General features: G+C 40.8%; 1 protein-coding gene across 1 annotated transcript in view; it reads left to right on the plus strand.

Annotated features, from left to right (window-relative positions):
• large1 (LARGE xylosyl- and glucuronyltransferase 1) overlaps positions 1–20,856 on the plus strand; it is a 95,941-nt gene that overhangs the window by 2,887 nt on the left and 72,198 nt on the right. Inside the window, exon 2 of the mRNA XM_071905093.2 lies at positions 17,376–17,562. Within this exon, the coding sequence (XP_071761194.1) occupies positions 17,457–17,562 (106 nt within the window). The 5' untranslated portion in view covers positions 17,376–17,456. The remainder of the gene's footprint in view (positions 1–17,375; positions 17,563–20,856) is intronic.

Here is a 20,856-nt window from a genome sequence, read left to right on the forward strand (position 1 = left end):
AGGCCATTTAGCAATGTTGGGATGCATTCTGTAACAAGGGTCCTTAAAAAGTTTGACAAAGTCTTATCATAAATTATCTGACTTTAAGGATTTAAAAAGTATTAAAATGTGTTAAATACAGTTATTAGAGGTCATATTTTTCCCATACAATGGCGGTTTTATTTGAGCGGCATGTCCACTCTTGGATCAATACAGAACGTGATTAGTAGTACAAAATGCGTCATTTGCTTTACTGAACGCAGTGGGACTTCATGTCCCTTAACTATTAATTTCCTGGTGTCCTTTCTATTTGTAGTTCCACAACTTTCATTAGCTATGTTCAATTAGAAATAGGCTGGTTTTCACAGCTTTGTTTCTTTATTTTGTTTTTTCAGTTGGTCTTGAATTCAATGCAGGTAGAATTAAAAAGGCCTTTTAAAAGTCTGAAATATGGCTTTCTAAAACCTGCAGACACCCTGTATAATTCAAGCCCAGCGATGGCCCGGGAAGAATAGTGTGAACCTGAAATAAAACGAGTTTTAGCCAGGTGCTAGCTACACAAAACCAAAAAAGAAAGAAAACGGATTACGTGTCCTGCTCTCATCCTGGGGAGAGTGTACATATCCAGAATAGCACACACTATACCTAGCACTGCATGTATTTGTAATGGTTGATGTTGTAAGCTGTGCGAGCTGACAGTCTATTGCCGGCCATCTGGCTCTGAGCTGGAAGGCCTCCCGGTTTCATGCCGAATGCAAACAGCATTCAACCAGTCCCACCCTGCTCTACCCTGTAGGGACTGAAGAACACACCCTCTGCTTTGACATTTTGATGACCGCAACAGTGACTGAAACATTGGATTGATCCTCTTCAAACAGCGGGTTGGCCGAATGCGTATGGGTGAAGCAGGGTGTCATATTGGTTCATCAGCTCAGATCCGCTGGTTGAGTCGTGGCTGTTAAATTCAGTTGGAACAATGCCCACTATTTTGGGCATCACTGCAAATGACCCCAGGGACGGCGGATTCAGACTGAATAATAAAGTGAAGAGAAATGCTAATTCAGGATGAGTGTCACAGTAGGATACGCTTCTCATTGAGGTCAGGTATAGGCCTACAGTTAGAGTATTTTCCTGATGAGTGTCTTTGCCCCTGAGACACTCCTATGATGATGTACATTCATAGAGGACATACACAACTGATGTTATCAGATTAAGACGTCCTACTTTTCTTTGAAAGATGTTGGTTCTAGTAAATCAAATTTATTTTTGAGCAAAATCCTTTAACTGTAATCTGTTCCCTCAGCTTCTGGTTGATGCCACTTTTACATCTTTTAAATAGCAATATAAAAGTCTGCTCTATTACACACATAAAGGTGCCTGCTGCCACTAACCACTATTGCTCTTAAATTACAGACTTCCATTCTAAATGTGACAGACCCATGACTCATGAGATGTACATGCCCAGCAAGCAACATGCAGGAGGTGACCAAGTTCAACGTCAACCCAAATGAGCAAAAAACTCAGAAAGATATTTAGATCCTGATTTCACAAAATGATGGAAAGAGGTAGCAGCTATGGACGACTATGGACGTTGTCTCAACTTTCATTTTGGCACTATGTTTACCCCAGTTTTCAAGATTGATGCAGGCCATTGTATCAATATCTATTCAGTGTCTAAATATTTGCTGGGTAATTCTACATGTCCATGTTTCTCCACACTAGCTAAAAACACCAAGTCACTAATTTGCCACAAGGCGTTAATTGTTCACCGTCTCCAGCTTTGACCTCACAAAGCTTTCCCTTGTTCCAAACCAATGCTGCAGTTTTCAGTGTGATCATGAACAGCCTTCTTGGGCGCCCACTGACCCACTGATATTTCAACACAGTGAAATGACTCACTACCCACTTGAAAGGCTCTCTCATTAAATGTCACTATTTCACAAGACAAACTTGTCAGAGCAGTTGAAATGGCATCCAGCACGAGTTGACTCAAACATGGCTGAACATAAGCTGCTGTTTCAACTACTAAAGATGCACATTTTTAGTGGGAATGAGTTGTGGGGAATGTGATGACAAAGCGGTGTAGTTTGAATGCAAATGTATGGAGCAAGGCCCGCCAGGCATTGAGAAGCGCCTGGACTCAGGAATTAGCAAGCCAAATGTTGGATAAACAAATTTGCTCTTGTTTAATTTGGACAGAAGGTGAAAGGGGATCTGCATTGCAGTCAAGCAGAGCTGTGGTAAATATGGTCCCAGGTCAGCTGGTGGGTAAGATGCAGTCCTATTAACATGTCTGACCCTCCCTGACCCCTGGTCCAGGTTCATATCCCTTGGTGCTCTGCCTCCGTTTATTCCTTAAAACAGTGCTCTGGTCAATGAGCTGCACATCTACCATCTTCCCAGGCTAAATGAATCAGGAGTGGGACCTCTGGGTGAGGCAAGAATCCAAAGATTGGTTCTGAAATATAATTGAATCATATCAAAATCTATTTGTATTCGTAAAGCAGTCTGTTAGCTAAACTGTCTAGTAGGATTGTTAAAGTGCCACTATGTTCAGATAGGAGTCATTCAGCATTTACATACTATCCAAAACCCTTTACTTATGTGTATGAATTAGGGTTCGGCATGGGTTTGATATGGGTTTATGAAGGCTAATACCAATATATTTGGATTGAAGCTGCCAATATCTTGTGCTGATATTCTGTACATTTGAAGTTGACCATTTTCATGCTAAAAAATGCCAACATATTACAAGTATTCAGTGTTTCCCTCAGAATTGTATCATCGTTAAGGTGGAAAAGCCTCTGAAACAGCATTTAGACCATCATGGGACAAACTCTCCATTGAAAGCCAGACTAATGAAATTCTTATAGGTGGGATTGCAGCTCTTTAAGGCAGGGTGAGGCAGGTTTCATTGCAGGTTTTAAAGACTGACAACCCTGAAGCTGTTGATCACATTCTCACCTCCATAATATTGGTGATGAACAACACTGATGGACAGATATCCTTTTGTTTTATTTTATTCTATTGAAAGACCAATATCACCCTGATATATCGACAAACTGATATATTGGTCTAACTCTATGAATCCTTTGTATGTGTAAAGGCGAAAAGGCTCATATCAGGTCCAAAATACAACAATACTGATTGAATTCTATTGTATTCTTGAACCAATCCTGTAGGATTTTCATATTGCTTTCCAAATGTATCTTTTGATGGGGGCTTTGAGAATTAAATTCTGTGTTGTGGAGGTCTTTTTGAGTGGAACCATGTTGAAAGCAAGTGGTTGCAAAAACACACATACTAATACAGTAATTAACTTGGAGTCTATGGCTAATTATTTTTTTAGTTTGGCTTCTCGCCCCGAACTGTCACAAAACCTTAATATTTCTTCATCACGCAGTTCCTGATTTATTGAGTAAACAAAGAATTATTCGGTGGCTGACTCACTGACTCTAGATGTAATTGGTTATTCATTATTTCCCATTGAGTTACTTTGATTCATTCCAATTCTGTAAACATTCAATCTCGTGCATGCTACGTTGTCACTTTACACATCTTCCATTTCTCTGTGTAATTACAAACAGATAAAGGCTATGAGACCAGCATGCCTGGACCGTGCAAAAACTGGAAATGGCTGCCGGTTGCTTACCCAAAAATCGGTGGTGCGGTTGTGTAGGTCCGGTGCAAGTGCCTCTGTCAATGTAGCTGGTGGTAAGATGTGATATGTTGGTCTTCATGTTGATACAAGGGTAAGCCGTGTATGAAGTCACACTTCATACGTCCTGGTCATCGTGCACCTGACATTCCTACTGTGAACAGATCAAACAAAGTCCTGTGAATAAAGTCATTTTTCATCTCGTCTATGTGCATCAACATGTGATGTCTAAAAGTACTTTTTTTCAGCTGTCCTCCTCAGACCCTCTGTTGCCTAGAAAAGCGTGAAGATTGTCTCTGCCAAGGGCATTTGCTATTGATTTCTGCAACAGAGTGTAGATACTGACCCAGCGGGATGCCTATAGGGAAACCACCATGCCCCTTTTCTGCCCCACTGACCCCCCAGCTGAAGAACCTCCAGAACTTTCCGCCTGTTTCTGATTGGTTTGTTCCACTGTATGTGTGTGCCATGCTGTATCCATACTGGCACGATGTGGTACGTTTTTTCCTTTATGTTTTTCTCACAGTGCAGTTTGGTTTGGATATTACAGTGTCCCGATAAGGCACAAAACCATATTTAGCCCTGCCAGGGTGATGTACTAGTTTGTGCATGCTGCTCTCCTGAACAAGCAGGACCACACCTGGTTCCTGATTCCAGTAGAAAACCCAAGGGTGCTGATACTGTGCCATAAACATAGAAAGACCGGCACAGCTAGTGAATGTCACTGGTGCAGTAGGAAAAACCCTAATAGAAGACCTCTCCATCCTATCCGTCTATGACCACAATGACGCAGCTGTTTTCCACTGCTATGAGAGCTGCTCCCAGACAAGACCCAGGAAGTCCTTCTGATAAATGCAACGATAATGTTGCCGTGATGTGGATGATGTGACACTACATTAGCCGAAGCTATTGTGGGATTCTGGGACCCTATTTTCTTCTGTAACCCAGTTAGATTGATGATTGAAACATCACAGAGAGGGATGATGGGGCAACATAGAAACAAATTGATGCTCGACCAGAGGACCATTTGCCTGTTGTCAAGGGTGATATATTAAATGCGTGTTGTGCAATTCAATGCAAATTGAATATGCTTGTGTGCAGCATCGTGCCCGTGCAGGAGGACCAATAGCTCACAGCGTGAATGAGGTCTGTAGGGATTCATCCAGCGGTTGCAGTATTGAATTTCCTTCCATTACTCCCCTTTTTAGCTAATGAATTCAATTATAAGTGTTCCTTTTTTTTTATGAAAATGTAATATTTAGTATAGAAGTTTCAGGCATTGTGTGTGGCTGCAGTGACTATGTGTGTTCACAGTTGGACAGCTTTGGAAAGGGTTTTGCTGACAGCCTGATGATTGGCAGCTTGGCTGGGATGCCACAAGTGGTTGATGGTGGTAGTGGGCTGTTTCCATAACAGGCAACTGGGAATGTTGTCCTGAGCTTTGTGAAAGATCTATGGCAAGCAATTTAAAGGGGGATTAAGTAATTTATGACATCTTTTCACAGTGGAGATGAGTAAGCTAGCTAATAAGTGCAGAGATCCAACAGAAACGTCTAGTGAAGAGGTAATATATCACCATGCTAAATACTGGAATAATAACACTCCTTTTGTCATTAGCTTTTTAGGCTTGATAACTAGGCTTCTTAGCCTTCATAGCTGAAATGTATTGTGACGGCGGTTGCTCGCTCATAGCACCATCCTTCATTGTTGAGCTGTTGAAAATGCCAGTAGTTGGTGGACTGTAAGACAAATGGGTACAGACCATTGTACCTATTTGTCTTACTGTGTTTTCCCCGTTGTTATGGTAAAAACAGTTTGGTCAGCAATTGGCCAATCGAAAGTCTGCACAGACGACAAGCCCAGTCAGTGTTTTGATCAAGATGCAGGATAACCTTACCTGGCTGTCTGAGTCTTTGATGCCAGCATGAGGCGAGACGTATATATCTCAAAATGCCAAACTTAAATCATAAATCAGAGGTCCGAAAACAAATGGAGCCTAGCAGAACCTGCGTCCCAGGGAGGACTGAGAAACCAACAGCATGTATTTGCCTTGATAAAATATTTTTTTTTGCCGAGGCGGCAGGGGGGAGGTTTTACAAACAGACAAGAAAGAGACATCTGTGTTTAGATATGTTGGCTGTAATGCATTAACTTGATGTTATTTTCTGATACCTTGTTATTACCTTATATATAACTTACTAAATAATTCAGGTGTGTATATCTTTCCACTAAATGCCTTAACAAAGCAAATTTATTAGCAAAGATAACATTCAGTATTTGGTAATGATTTCCCTGTGTTCATGCAACCTCATTAGCTAAAAAAAACAAAAAAAGTGTCACTGAATGTTTTGAAAGAAGGCAACCTAGAAGTAATTTCTTTGTGCTTTGGATTGGGGTTACTAATAAAAAAGTTTCCTCTTTTTGACTTGATCGATTGCTTATGTTGTGCAAGATATTTATCCTTTGCTCAGCTTTAAATAGGCCAACAAGGCTGGAGTAACATTGACTATGTTTACATGCACACAAAAAATGTGATTGTAAAGCAATTAATTAATTGTGAGTAAGACAGGAGACAGGACCTATTGAAAACAATACTCTGATTATGCAAGTGCTATTATGCTCCTATTTGAAGTAAATGCAATCACAGTATCATATGTGGAGTACTCTGATTTCCCTGGCATTAATCTAGACCAGTCTGAAAATGGATACACCTACATCACATGTCTGAAGTGTCAGTGCTCGACGGTGGGCTAGTTGCCTTTGGCAGCCAGATTTGGACCACTGTCAACCATTTCATGCTGTCTGGTTGCCCCTATTGGCAACCAGTTTTTCTGTGTAAAAAGATAATAAATCCTCACTAAAAGACAATAAAGTTACTTGGCCAGCTGTGGGATTTTGGAGGTCAAAGTTCACCACACGTAAACTCTGTGTGGACACGAGGGGGAAAAATATAAATAATACATGTCTTATAAATCAGGAATCAGGGAATCTCGTTTGCAAGGGAGACCTGGCCAAGGTCAGACAAAGTCCACTTAAATACAAACTGTTGAAAACAACCAAAAAAAAAACGTGTGTTAAGTTAATGATATATAATAAATATATGTAATCTATATATCACTGTTTCATTATTGAAATATTGGTTATAATTACATAGGACCTTAATCACTCCAAATATATCAGCTGTATCAGGCAATATGGCAACCAAATTGTCAATTTTGGCAACCAAAAGCTGATGTCTGGCAACCACTTTGGGCCCTAAGTGTGATCAAGTTGTGTAGTTGGTGACGTAGCTCAGGTTGTTCTGTCAATTTTTGTTGGCGTTTCCATTTGAATGCTCTCAGTCACCACATACTGCATGTAAACTAGATATTAAGTAATCTATGACTTCTGTCTATTGGTGACCAAGGAATTGCAACACCATGGACAGGTCTCTGGCACAGCGTGCGTTGCGCTGTAATTTACATTAATAATAAAGCCACATTTTCCCAATAGAGAGGAGTACTCTAAGATAGCTAATTGGAGCAGAGATCCAACAGAAACTTCTAGTGAAGAGGTAATATATCACCATGGTAAATACTGGAATAATTAATACTGATTTGTCATTTGCTTTTGACTTGAGAACAAGATGTGTTGCGATGCCGATCGCTTTCTAATACCACCACCCTCCATCATTGAGCAGTTGAAAATGTGACAGTGGGAGAGGAGGCACCTTTTAAATCACAGGAACTCTGGTGAATTATGCCATTGTAATTGTACAGTCAATCAAAGCTTCTTGTGACGTCCTAAGATGCAAGCATTTGAAAAGTGTTTTTCTGGTTCCCTCTTCCAGGACTCACACAGATGGCTGGAGGATTAATAGTTAAGGTGGTGATTGTCATTCTGTGGCAATGCAGTGCACTTTATTTTAGGTGAGGGTTTACATAGGCTTTAGCATGCTATTTTTGTCTTTGATGATGAATGGTTATGTCATCCCAATGTTCTCTGCTCCAGCATTAATTGCTTTTTGTTGCATCAAAATATCTTCCCAGATGTTTTGTTGTTTTTTTCTTTTTTTTTTAGCATTTACTTTTATTTATTTAACCATGTAGCAGCAAGACAAACATACAGAGATGTTAGGCATCTTTGGTGGAATCTAAAATCCACTTTGAGTACAAACTTGAGATAGTTAAATTGTTATAATTGAGGTGAAGTTAAGGGCTGCAAAATCTGAATTCAGGAACAATCGCGTTGAAATGTGTGGATTAGAAAGATGAAGAGGAAAGAAGGGAGCAGTTGGTAGGTTTAGAAATAAACAAAGCCTTGTTATTGGTCGTTTGCGCCGACATTAGTGCAGAGAAGGAAGTTCAGATAATTGGAGATTAACTTCCTAGACACAAGTCTGAACCAGATGGCAGCATGTGCTGCATGGAATACATTGGGCTAAATATACCATGGCATCATTAAGACCACCCTTTCAGCTGGGTAGTACTCAGGCACAATTAAAGCTGACTTTTACAAAACAAGCTACTTGATCTTACAAAGCATGCATATTTGGGCTAGAAAATGGCTGAGTTGCAACATTTATTTGAGCTGTAAGTAGCTTCTTTAAACCAATCTTGCTCACTAATTTGCTAATCTGAGCCAAAGTCTTCAGTAGCAAAGGATTAAAGTCATCGGTGAATCAAGCATATGGCATTGTCTTGGTCCTACACAACTTCCCCCACATAAAATACACACCATTGGGAGTAAAGTAGGGCAGGGGACTAAAAACAAAAATAGAGCGTGTTCAAGGTCTTATCCCACAGAAGGTAAAGACTGTCAGAGAGGAGGGTGAGAGTTAAACATATTTCTAATAGGCAATGACAGTGGGTTCCAAAAGTGATTATACTGCTTTTTCAGGGTTTCATTAATATATGGACACACCAGACAAAAACGTTTATGCAAAATTAATAAACTCCTTAACTCGCAATTGTTCTGTAAAAAATCAGCAATGAGCATTCATCTCAACTAGAAAGTCTGGGCCAGACGCTCTGTTCCGAGAGTCACAACCAACAATTTGAAGATGTCCAAACGTGTTGGAGTTGTACCTTCGCCTGAACTAAAGCTAGGCGCTGCTTGGCTTGTGACAGCAACAAGGAACTCGTAGCAAGAGAGAGATGAGAAAGGAAAAAAGCCACCATGAAGATGAATGTTTCAGTAGGCTGATTTTTCTTCTGCTTAGCCCCCAGCTCGAGTTGGGCTTGATTAATTGCTCCATCCGAACCAGTAAAGGTCTGTGTCCCTTCTGACTATAAGCAGTAGTTCATCTCATAGCTGTTGTGTAAATATATAGCACAGGGTTTACATGAACTATATGCTATATGCTAAGTGTAGCTCAGAGTGGTGGGATAACCAACTAGACAAAACCTAGAATTGCCTGTCACAACTATGAGTGAGATCTACTCGGGTGAAGAGATTGAAGAACAAATACAACAGTATAACAGTATTTTCTGAGCTTTCGAGGCAATAGAAATGGGGACTTGATTTGAGGTGCAGGTAGAGGAGACACTGACTTCAAGGCAGCCACAAACAATTTCTTTTCAAGTGCACACTGTTAACAGGGATTTTAGGTCTCCATGGCGACGGAACATCACTCCCCTTATCCTAAATTAATGAATTGTCGTCTTTTAGAGCTGGTGAGGGAAAATAGCTTCGGTACTGTGGGGTAGAGGGGGCATCCTAGGTTAGACCTCCTTAATCAAGCCACTAATTATCATGACCTAAGGTATCTTTCTATCTCTGGTTTGAGGTAATGTGAAATCTTATTACTGCATGAGGAATCACCTCAAAGGTAGACATCCTCAGCAGAGTAAGCTGATTTGCATGAGAAGTAGGTTGTCCTCGTCATGGTGTAAACCTTTGCCACTGAGGGTTTGATTGAATTTTAACCTTTAAATGCCTTTCGGTGCTCATAGCGCTCCAGTGACATACATAGGCCCTCCTTTGCATGGCAGTCCAGAAGTCCCTCCCTACTTTGACAGAATGCTAATGAGTGCACAGCTAAGGTAACATAATGAAATGGAAGGTAACTCCCCCTCTGCGATCAATATGTTTCTTTTTTTTTTTCTCTGGGTATTGCAGGGACCCATTTAGTCCAGAGTACACTCCGTACTCCTGTCAGGATAATTGTCTACTGTTTTGACCCGTGGCCACTCTTGATTATCATGTAGAGAGTGAGATTCTCCTCTCTGCTGGCCTCCGGAGATACCAGAGGCAGCTCTTCACCTTTGCGCTTCTGCCTGACTGCATGCCCATAATATGCACACTTGGTTGCACTGAATGCGTTGTTATCGCCTTCTCTGCTCAGCTCGGAAAGCTGATGGAAAGTTGATCCCTTTTGTCCTCCTCAGCTCCTGAGGAGGACATAACACTGGACATAACATAGATGGTGGAGGGCACAGACTACCTCTCATGTCACTACTTCAAAGGAGACTTATGAGATGCTCCCATAGCTCAGTGTTAAGGGCAATCTGGGATCAAACCAGAAGTGACAGGTTTAATAAACCGTTCTGAGGCACGGTGCACTGTTCTCCCTAGCAGCAAAGATTTCTTACACCGGGGGATTTTCTAGTGCGCTTCCTAACGCACGTTATGCACTCATTACGAGGCCTCAAATTCAAATCTTGGAAGTGTCAGCTGTCATCCAGAGTTGCCATATTGGAGGTGGATGGCTAAATTTAGAGGAGTCTTTCTTAAGCTATTGGACAGGACCAAATGTTGACCTCTGCTGAGTGATGAGCTGTGTCACTGCAGAATATTTTTAAGAAAATGTGAATTCGCGCCAAAGCCATTTATCTTGCTTCCGTGGTCTTTGTTAGACCATTTTTGGATAAGATAGAACTTTTTAGAATTAAGTTCATCCATCAGTGTCTAAATTCATCCGAGAGAGGTAGAAGTGCACCGGTACAGAGTTTTTAACAATCGACGCGAGTACTGAGTACTTTATTAAGTAGATACGCAGATACGAGTACTGATCCAAGTACTACTCTATTTACACTAATTCATGCTGCCTCGTTTTGCGCTATTATGAAACAATTACGAACAAGTGCATCAGTTGTGTTTATTTATTCACTTGATGAGATTTTGCTTGCAGTCCTCAGTCAAAGGAGAATAAGGCTAAATGATAATAATAAAAATAAAAAGTAGTTTGTTTTTTTTACATTAGTCAAACTCAGCTTATGAATGGACCCTCAGAAGCTGCTTATTTAGATGAGGTTAACGGATAAAACAGCCCCACAGTAAAAAGCTCCCACAGTAAAAAGAGAAAAGGGAAAAAGAAAGGAAAATAAATAATACATATATAACAAACAAATAATTAAACATACACATTTTAAAAAATAAAACAAATTTCTGGGTAGGCTATTTCATACATCATTCCATTCAGGTATCAGCTAATTGCTCCTGCTGTATAAGTAAGAGTTAACAAAATATAGCTGCAAGCAGCAATATGGAGGCCAGGAACAGTTTAGCTGTTTAATCATGAGGAAAAAAGGGACAATAGGAGGACAAAAATGAAATCTATTAGGCCTACGTAACATCTTTAAACTGTTAGAGGAACTTATAGACCATAACAATAGGCTGCACTAACATTAGCATATCAGCATAGTCTTTTAGCATGCATGATTAGCATAGTAGTATGAGTAATCGGCAGGCATCATAAAATGAGCTATTACCATAGTACCTATTAGCAGAAGTAAAAATTGTATTCAGTAGAAAAAGATCATACTGTAAATACAGCAACTAGTGACAACTTGGGGCAATAACATTATTACTAAATCTAAAATTTATTGGCTCACCTTATTGATGAACATATGACTCAGTGTATCATAATTGCATTTTGGCTAGTTTGCCCTAACTGTTGCAACAACCTGTTGGACAGCCCAGGGCCACTGAATAAAGGCTTTTCTTGACAGTAAGGGCAAATTTATTATTGAAGTGGATGTGTACAGTACCATTTACTGTCAGTCACTGTCAGACATTTTCCTGCGCTGTAGGCTTATTTTTTGATGAAATTTAAAACCTTAAAGAAAAATTATTTGAATATGTATCAAGATGCTATACACTTATTTGGTGAAATTTGAACAAACAATATAAAAGTTGAAAGAGTTGATTAGTTTTACAGTTTACGAAAAAATGATGTGATGGACTCCATAATTTCCACTAGGTAGCAGTGTACAAAAGGTTCCTCTTACCTGGCCCTACATCCTCAGAAAATTACACACCTGCAGCATGTACGGCTGATTTTTAACACATTTTTGAAGTGTCAAACTTTGGACAGTGGCTATAGCGCCACCATCAGGGCACCATCAGTCCCCAAACTGAAGTATATGTAGTTTTGGACCAGACTAGACCACTCTGCATAGTTTTATGAAAGAAAGAAAGAAAGAAATTGGCTGCCAGTCCATTGGCCCAGCTGCCTAATAAAAACATCTTTTTCAGAATAGGTTAACAGATAAAGAACAGTGTAGTATGGTAGGCCTAATAAAACAGAATGGCCTTTAGCCTTCATTGTCAAGGCTTCTCGTATAATAAATAGGTGTTATGCCTATGACCTTCACAAATGGCAGCTTTTTAGCATTTTAAAATGTTATACCTTTTATATGTATAAAAGTTTTATATTGCACCAAAGCCTATGTCATTAAAATATGGATCAGTACAGCTTCATTTGCTGATCTGAGTTCAAGTTGGGAGCTGGATCAGCACTGATACTACAACACTATTGGTATTCAGCTTTAGAGAGAGGTGATTTGGCTTGGAGGCACACAGGAAACCCTTGTATTCTGTGTGTATAATAAATGAGGTTTGGGGTATTGTTGGCAAAGGAAAAGATTATAAGTTGCATTCTACATTTAGTGGTGTATAACGCTAAATTTGTAAGAAGAATGTAATATACATCACAGAATCTCTCAACCAAGGTGGATCAAGCTTTGTGTTCATTTGCCTTTTTTTCAAACCTCGAATTCAGCTTGCTCCTCTGACATACCAGTGTCACTCCCATAGTGTGCTGTAGAGCATAATCTTTATGCAGTAGTATGTATCCACATTTCCATCGAGTCCACACTTTCATGTTTCTCCCTCTGAAAATGCATTAAAATGCAACACGATATGTGCGCTTGCCGTGAAACATGCCAATCCCCGCCTCGCCATCAACAGAGAGCTAGATGGGGGTACGTCACACCGGCAGCGCGCAGCCTCCCCTATTGTAGCATAGAGTCTCCTTCAGTTCACAGGGAATTGTTCTGGAAAATCAAAGTCAAAATTGTGTTTGATCGAAACGTTCCAGGCAATATGCATGCTCAGTTGGAGATGTGCTTTCTGTACCAGTTTAGGGCACGGTTTCCCCTCTCCAGTGACCTGTTTATAGGCGCAGTTCTGGATGTGACATTTTTGAGAAATAGCAAGAATGGAAATAAATGGAAAAAAAATTGGTTTGAAGTTTTGACAGGCAAACCACCCACTGATGCCAGATGAAGGAGCATCTTTTTGGGTAGATTTTTTGTGTTTGTTTTTCCTTTGTGTGAAGCATCAAGTTAAGATTAGAATACTGTGCCCGTGCCATAGTTCATTCAAAACATCTGTTGACATGTGAAAATGCTGAAATGCTGCTGTTTGTGAAGTTGGTAGGTATTGCGCTTATTGTTTATCCAAGCTATTAATGATAGCTGTGGTTATTAAAGAATTTCATTGTTGTGCAATTGGTGTGTGGTTCAGATACTGTAGATCTTGGTGAAAGCTGGCCCCTCCTTTTTTTTTGTTGTTGATGGATTTGGATCATACATGCTCTCTCACCAAACAGACATAATTTCTTGATGTAACTGTCACTTCAGTGTGCCCTGTGCCACAGAAGATGCCCACTCATCTAATTAGCTTGGCCCTGTACCGTTGGCATATGCTGCCAGCGCTCAAAGTGCTTTAATAATTCTGCTGGAGCTCCTTTGCGAGCCAGGCCTGTCCACTCTATTGTGCAGACAAAGCAGCTCTTTAGAGGACATTCAATTCATCCATCTCTCTTTGTGTCATTCTATCGGTTTGTGTCTTTTTCGAGATGAATTCACAGACACCAATTTCCCCTCTTACAAATTACGACTTGCTATTCATAATCCCCTCACTTCATCTTCCTTACAGTATGAATTTACAGTGATGTCCTCTTGCTCATTTATTTTCTAAATGGCTATTAAAAGGTTAAAGTGTAATTCCCTGTGCTACATCATGCACATAAATAAGGCATAATCCCTTAGGGGTGTCCAGTTGCTGTCTGTGGAGTGGTTTACTGTGTAGTGTAATGCATAACCTTTGTCTTGTGTACAATTTAATTTACTCTTGTGTACAATTTAATTTACTCAAGGTACCAAAGACTACAGTAAATATGCAATATTTTGCAGTTCCTTGAAGTTAATGGCCAGTGAAGAGGTCAAAACAATGGGCTGTTTTCCCTTGATTTCCCTCCATTATTCCTTGATATTGGTACAACAGTTGCATATAACAAGCTCTTTGTCATGTGAAATGCTGGTATATAGGCATCCAATGGTCACCTGAGCTGAAGACTCAAGACATGAGTATGTATTTGGCTTGTTTAGATTCACACTGCCCGGTTACAAGTGAATCAGGACATGCAAACTGAAGTCACATGGACTCACAAGTAGCTCGTTTATTGGACAGTTTTGGTAACCTGTCATCCTACCAGGTTAGAGGTTTTGACGGTGGGACAAAACAAATCTGAGTCCAGTCCCTGTAACTTTGGCTTAGCATGACGGCCTCGTTTGCGCTCTTTGCCGTAATTGACCTTCTCTGGTGTTCATACCACTTAAGAACACGTGAAGAAGTAGCTGAATATGAGTCATCAGTCCAGACTGCGGTTCAGCTCAGTCGGCTCAGTTCATTTTGTATGCTAGGCTTTCCAAGCATGAGGAACTGCTGGCTATCAGATGTCAACATCCATTTATTTATACCTATAAAAACCTTGTGTTTTGGGGTTGTTTCCTGTAGTTTGTTCAGATTACGCTCTCACTCCTAATGAAACGCACCGCATTTCACTTGGAAAAGGAATCGTAATCGGCCGCAAATAACCCTGATTGGTGCTTCCCCTACTTGAAATCTTGCTAATGCTCGGTGCTGCCAGTGCAGCGGAGAGTGAAGTGTGGAGGATGTACAGGATCTGTCAGTGGAGGAGAGTGGAGTTTTCTCCCGTGTCGCCAGCACCTCTTTCGTCCCTGGGATCGGTGTCAGCCTGCTTGCCCACAGGGTGTCATGAATCCTCATTACCTGGCAGGACCTGAGCACATCTCCCCTTTGAAAGGCAGCCTGCTGCTGTGCTGCGACTGGTCTAACTGGGAGGGAAGACACGGGCCAGTAAACCCGTCGTCAGAACCACATCCTGGTTCCCAGACAGGCTGTCAAGGTCAACTCATGCTCGGCACGCGGTTTTCATCTGTTCCCATAGAATTATGAAAAATTGGAGATGGGACTTTGAAATTGTCTCCAGGTTATTGAAATTCAGCAAACAAAGGGGTAGTTCTATGCAGACTACACTGCAATTTTGGATTTGAATTGACTGTTCCTCTTAGCTACTTTTGCCCGGTCACTAATGGTCTCTATTCTCTTTTCTCTCCTTCATAACAATTCTGACTGTCAGGCGGATTTATGTTATATGTGTGACCTATATGTAGCCCTGGAATGTAAAATCTCCAAGCATTTTCCCTGCTCCACTACAATGCCTACCTTCCACAGAAATCAATTCAATCCAACTCTCTCAGCACGTTTCCCCATGGCCTTTTCAACCAATAGACCATAGCTACCGTAATCATCGCTCATCACTTTTAGTGTCAACACACAGCAATTTACTATTGAGCTCTGGATATTAAATTCCATTTTCTATTAACTTACTGTCGAGTCGTGAGGGAAGACTCACCGTTGATATCTATAGCAATGACTATAAACTTGAATGGAGGGTATGGATATCGCATCACTTTTAGTATTGGGCAAGATTAGAAAAGATTGAATGTGATTCATAGCTCGTCTCCCTCTCAGATTCTCTCTCAAGTGTTTGGGAAAATTAGGGAGTTGGGATGGAGGTTGGGGACAGGGACAGGGACAGGATTATGGCACAGTCAGCATTTGCCAAGCTAAATTTGACCAAGGGTCGAAAGGGAGGAATGAGATAGGCTTCAGCTTTATGATTGCATCAATTGTTGAAGAGTTCATGGACTGTTTCTCTGTGAAGAATGTGAACTAGGGTTCGACCAATATGGGTTTCTGAACGCAAATACCGATATCTTTGGATTGAAGCTGCTGATAGATAATATTTATGTGTCAATATGTTGAAATTTTAATGCCAAACTATTAGAAGGATTCAGTGTTTTTATGTAGCTGTGGTCAGGGAGGAACCTCTGTCATATCACAGATGGATGACACTGACTGGCTGATATCTGATATTTAATAAAAGGCCAATATCTGCAATCCAATATATTGCCTAACCCTTATGTGACCCCTCCAGTCGGACTGATCCTGAATTTCAGCTTTTGCATTCACACTCTGGGAGATAAAGCCTTTTCTTTTCGCATCCTGTCCCGATCGGCTCTGCTTACTCTCTACTCTGACATCTCACTTGCATATGGTAATAAATGTCTTCAGCGTAGCATTAGCAATGTAGATCACGGTATCCAGTGGAGAGCTAATATCAGTCCGGGGTCAAAGGCTAAGGAACCATTGAAATGATACAGAGCCCTGCTATCAAAGCTGCGGTTGTTGTACTTAAGAGACTTCTCTAATCTCCCCTAGCCTCGTTTGACCCAGTCAGACTCCTCGCTCTTCACACTGCCAAGGCCACAACAAAAGCCCCATGAGATTCAATAAGCATCGGGAACAGTGATGGAAATAAATACTTCAACATTTTTGTAAACCGCTCCCTCTCCTGCATTGTAGCGGGTGACACTATGATAATTGGCATCCTGGCTTGTGTATGTGCCAACTTCCACTCTGCCAGCCAGAGGTATTGTGCCTCATCCCTGGGCGGTCTCTAGTGAAGATTAAAAATCGACTGAGGTCAACCGGGTAATTGGACAAATGTGGTTGTAATGGAAAGAGGATTTAGACTAATATCATATAATGAGACTTCTATACTGTCTGCTCTACACTGCGCTAGAAATTGACCAAAATGACTCTAGGTTATCAAAGCCAGATTTGCGCTATATGCGACTGACAAATTTATGCAGCATTTAACGATGCGCAGATCCCTTTGAAACTTGGTTGACAGGTTAATACAGGTTGAACTTTTTCATGCTCACACTTGACGTTGACACAGAGTTTGAGATTTGTGTTCTTTATGAATTATTTAGGGAGCTAGATAATTTGGCTTTCAGGAGAATTGGCAATTCACTCAGTCATCTTCAACCTCTTCAAAACTAAAACGGCTTCTGTAATTCTCTATGGCTTTACTCTTGTCTTTTCTGTTTTTTTTTGCTCTGAATTCAAGCATAGAAAAGAATCATAATTGACAGACCTACAGAATAGGAGTGAATTATTCAAAAGTTGTCGTCTTTCCTTGAGCTCAGGAATTTCAGTGATGAATTTGCCCTCCCTGTGCAAGGCAGCAACAGAAGCCGTATGCTCAGCTTTTGATGGCATCTATACAGTGTGTGCAATGCTGCTCTCCGTTCCTTTGTCTCTAACCTAGTTTTTCCTTCTTCTCCCTCCTTCCTCCCCTCCCCTTTCTCCTAGATAGTGCTATGAATCACCCTAGACAACAGCTGCTGCCCACATAGAGGTCACTTTACCTCTCTTTCCACTTGCTTTGGCCCAGAGGATGCTGGGAATGTGTCGCGGGCGCAGGAAGTTCCTGGCGGCCTCCCTCGCCCTGCTCTTCATCCCAGCGCTCACCTGGCTCTACCTGTCAGCCGGGAACTTTCAAGGTAAGCAAATGGGCCGTTAATATCAGTACCTTAAGAAATCTATTGGTATCAGTTTGTAACCGTACTATTAAAGTGATAATTGCTGTACTGTTTTGTAAGGGTGCTCCGATCAGGATTTTTGGGGCCAATCACCGATCGCTGGAAGCAGTATCGGCCGATACCGATCACCGATCACGGGGTCTATTTGAAGCCTTCTATTCATCGTGTAGCATTATTTATTTATTTAACTATTCTTAACAACATTGTATATTAAGTATTAAAATTAAGAGATGAGAAAGTATCATGAATTGACAACTGTTTATTGGCAGGCAACATGTGCAACATATTCCACTCTCTCTCTTAGAGACACAACTTAAACCATAGCAGCCTACGCTTGGTTATTGGGAGCAGCTTAGATCTTAACAAATATAGCTTTCCTTTGGAATAAAATAAATAAAATTTTATAAAATAAAAATTAGAATAAAAGCTAAATGTGCACAACACACCAAGTTAGAACAATAAATTATATATAGGCCTACTGAGGCAACAAAAATCAATTCCAATAGACGGAAAACACAGGGCCTTTATCAATTTACTCCAACTTTAGAGACTATAAAAACTGCAACATAACAAAAATATTTTTCAATATTAATCTGGATTGAGGGAGCAAACATTGAGTCAGAGTTAAAAAGTAAATATTAATGTTTTCAGTCCACTCAGTGGATACTGACTAGCACCTACAGTAGCCTATATACAGCTAATCTGCTAGTCTCGGAAACCCAGCTGTATTCCCAATAACGTTAATAACCCTTAGTTCTTCTTTTTGGGAATTCAGCCGGTCGTCTTCTTGGCATGGAAAAAAAAATATCCCTCACGCCCGCGTGTGCAATGGGAGGCAAACAGACGGGTCCGGCGAGAGAGAGAGTGAGCGAGCAAGACAGAGCGAGAGAGAGAGAGTGAGCGAGAGAGAGCGCGACACACACAGAGAGAGAGAGAGAGAGAGCGAGAGACAGAGAGAGAGAGCGAGAGACAGACTGCACAAAGAGACTACTTCTGTTTGGATCTCTTCCCAACTCGTCTCTCCCTAACATTTTTGCAAATTTACTGTCTTTTTCAGACACCTGGTAGAACTGCCAGACCGGTGAAGCCATTTTAGTGGCGTGTAGAGAAATTGCCTCGCGTGTTTTGCGTCATCTGATCGGCGCTTCTGATCGGCCTTTATAGAGACCACCGATCAAACTATTTAGAATGAATATCGGCCGATAACGATCGGTGGCCGATCGATCTGAGCACCCTTACTGTTTTGCACTGCACTTCCCAGAGATCACTTGTCAATCAAACAGTGTGTCCAGTACTGACACGTCTTTTTCCTTGGATTTTCTGTTTGAAGTTTGAGTTTCTGTAGGTGGCGCTCTTTTCTTTGTCTGTTCAGCCATGGTGGCTATCGCTGCTCATGCTAACTACCCAGTTCTTCTATTTATTCCAAACAAACCATAAACATAAAACACATCCCTGTGGGCCAGAGGATTTTTTTTTTTATCCTACCAGAATCCTTCAAGAAAGGCCTACCAGACACCGGGTGTTTAGAACAGCAAATGTAAAAGCTTTCATGAACTGGGTATAGGTTGAATCACTGTTGTGTTATATCAATTATTGATAGTAGCAAAACAGACAGTCATTTCTATGAAAATATTGTGGATTATTATTTAAAGAGTAACTAAACCCCATCTAAATCTGTGGTGAAGCCTGACACCTCATGGTGAAGAGTAGGGTACTGAACTGGCCATCTGCTATTGGCTGGTCTTTGGTGTCAGGTAATGTCATCTTCTATAGAGTACAACAGGTGGTGACATCACCTGGCAAACCTTTTAATATCAAGGGCCTAACATTGCGTTCTGCTTATCCCAGAAGTTTAAGGGAAGAAGTTTCTAGTACACAAAGTCACCCTTCTCCCCCCTTTTTTCTCGAGGTGGTATATTAATGAATTACTGAGGCCTGTCCAAAGTTGATTACTTCCTCAAGACGATTTAGTCCAGGGGTTCTTGGAGCCATTTTAATGACTTTGTCTTGGAGGATTGAAATTCTGCAGCAGTGCCATTATTAATTATGATTAAATTGACAATTTTGACTTGGGGTCACAGTCACTGGAGACTGTACATGTGAATAAATTCCCATAATGCAATAGTCACCAAGGTCTGCAAAGTAATTATTTGATTTGGCAGTAAACTCCTGGCGGTAGGGAGTTGTTGGTGGGAGTATGATAAGTTGTGAAAGGACCTGGCTGGAGGGAGCATCAGCTATAGGTGAGGCCTGAATGTGTGAGACAGCAACAATGTGGTTCCACTGGCTCGGACTCCCCCCTTTCACACTTCCCCTCTCTCTCTCTATCCATCTCCAGTCTCTTCTAGCTGCTCTGTCTCCCATCTTGACTCCCTCTTCCCTCTCTCACTCTGTCTTCCTCTCTCTCTCTCTCTCTCTCTCTCTCTCTCTCTCTCTCTCTCCCCCTCTGTGCTGTGTTTATCTGTCTGATAGAGAGAGGGGGAGGGATGGCGGGTCTCTGGGGTCCTTTGTGCTTTGTCCGGATGAGCTGCCATGTAGACCGAACCCTGGAGAGAAAATGAGGTCTCAGGGAGGGAAAAATACTTAAATTCTGGTACAGGATTAGAAATAAAGACTTTTCACTAGGGATTGGACGATATATTTATCTCATAATACGATTCGATACGCGATATGGGGTTCATGATTCAATACAACCACGATACGATGTAATAAATAAAAGTTAAATGACAACAAAGTCTGACTGTGCAGAATGATGTTTATTTCTGAGCCACAAGTCTTTCTAGAAATGGCATTGGCTTGCTAGAATAAAAACAACAATTTAAAAATGTCATTACATAGTGCAAATAATATAATTTGGATATAAAGTTTGTGAAATTGTGATGGGCAAGCTAATTCATTTGTGATTACTACAGCAGAATAAAATGTAGCTAATATCATGATTAATTTTTCTGCCCCACGATGCGTATTGTCACATTTTTGTATTGCGATATATTGAATTTCAATATATTGTCCCATTTCACTTAGTGGAAAATGCACAATGAGCATCTTCCAGGGTTTCTGGAAAAAGCTGACAATAGGTGAGTAAGCACACATCATGCTCACACACTAACATGTAATACTATGTTTGGATAAAACGTAGGATTAGGAATGGGACAATATATCGAAATTCAATATATTGCTATGTATCGACAATACGTATCGCGGTGCAGAAAAATTAATGGTGATATTAGCTCCATTTTATTCTGCAGTAGTAAT

The sequence above is a fragment of the Centroberyx gerrardi genome, chromosome 24 (assembly GCF_048128805.1).
Source record: "Centroberyx gerrardi isolate f3 chromosome 24, fCenGer3.hap1.cur.20231027, whole genome shotgun sequence".
Classification (NCBI taxonomy): Eukaryota; Metazoa; Chordata; class Actinopteri; order Beryciformes; family Berycidae; genus Centroberyx; species Centroberyx gerrardi.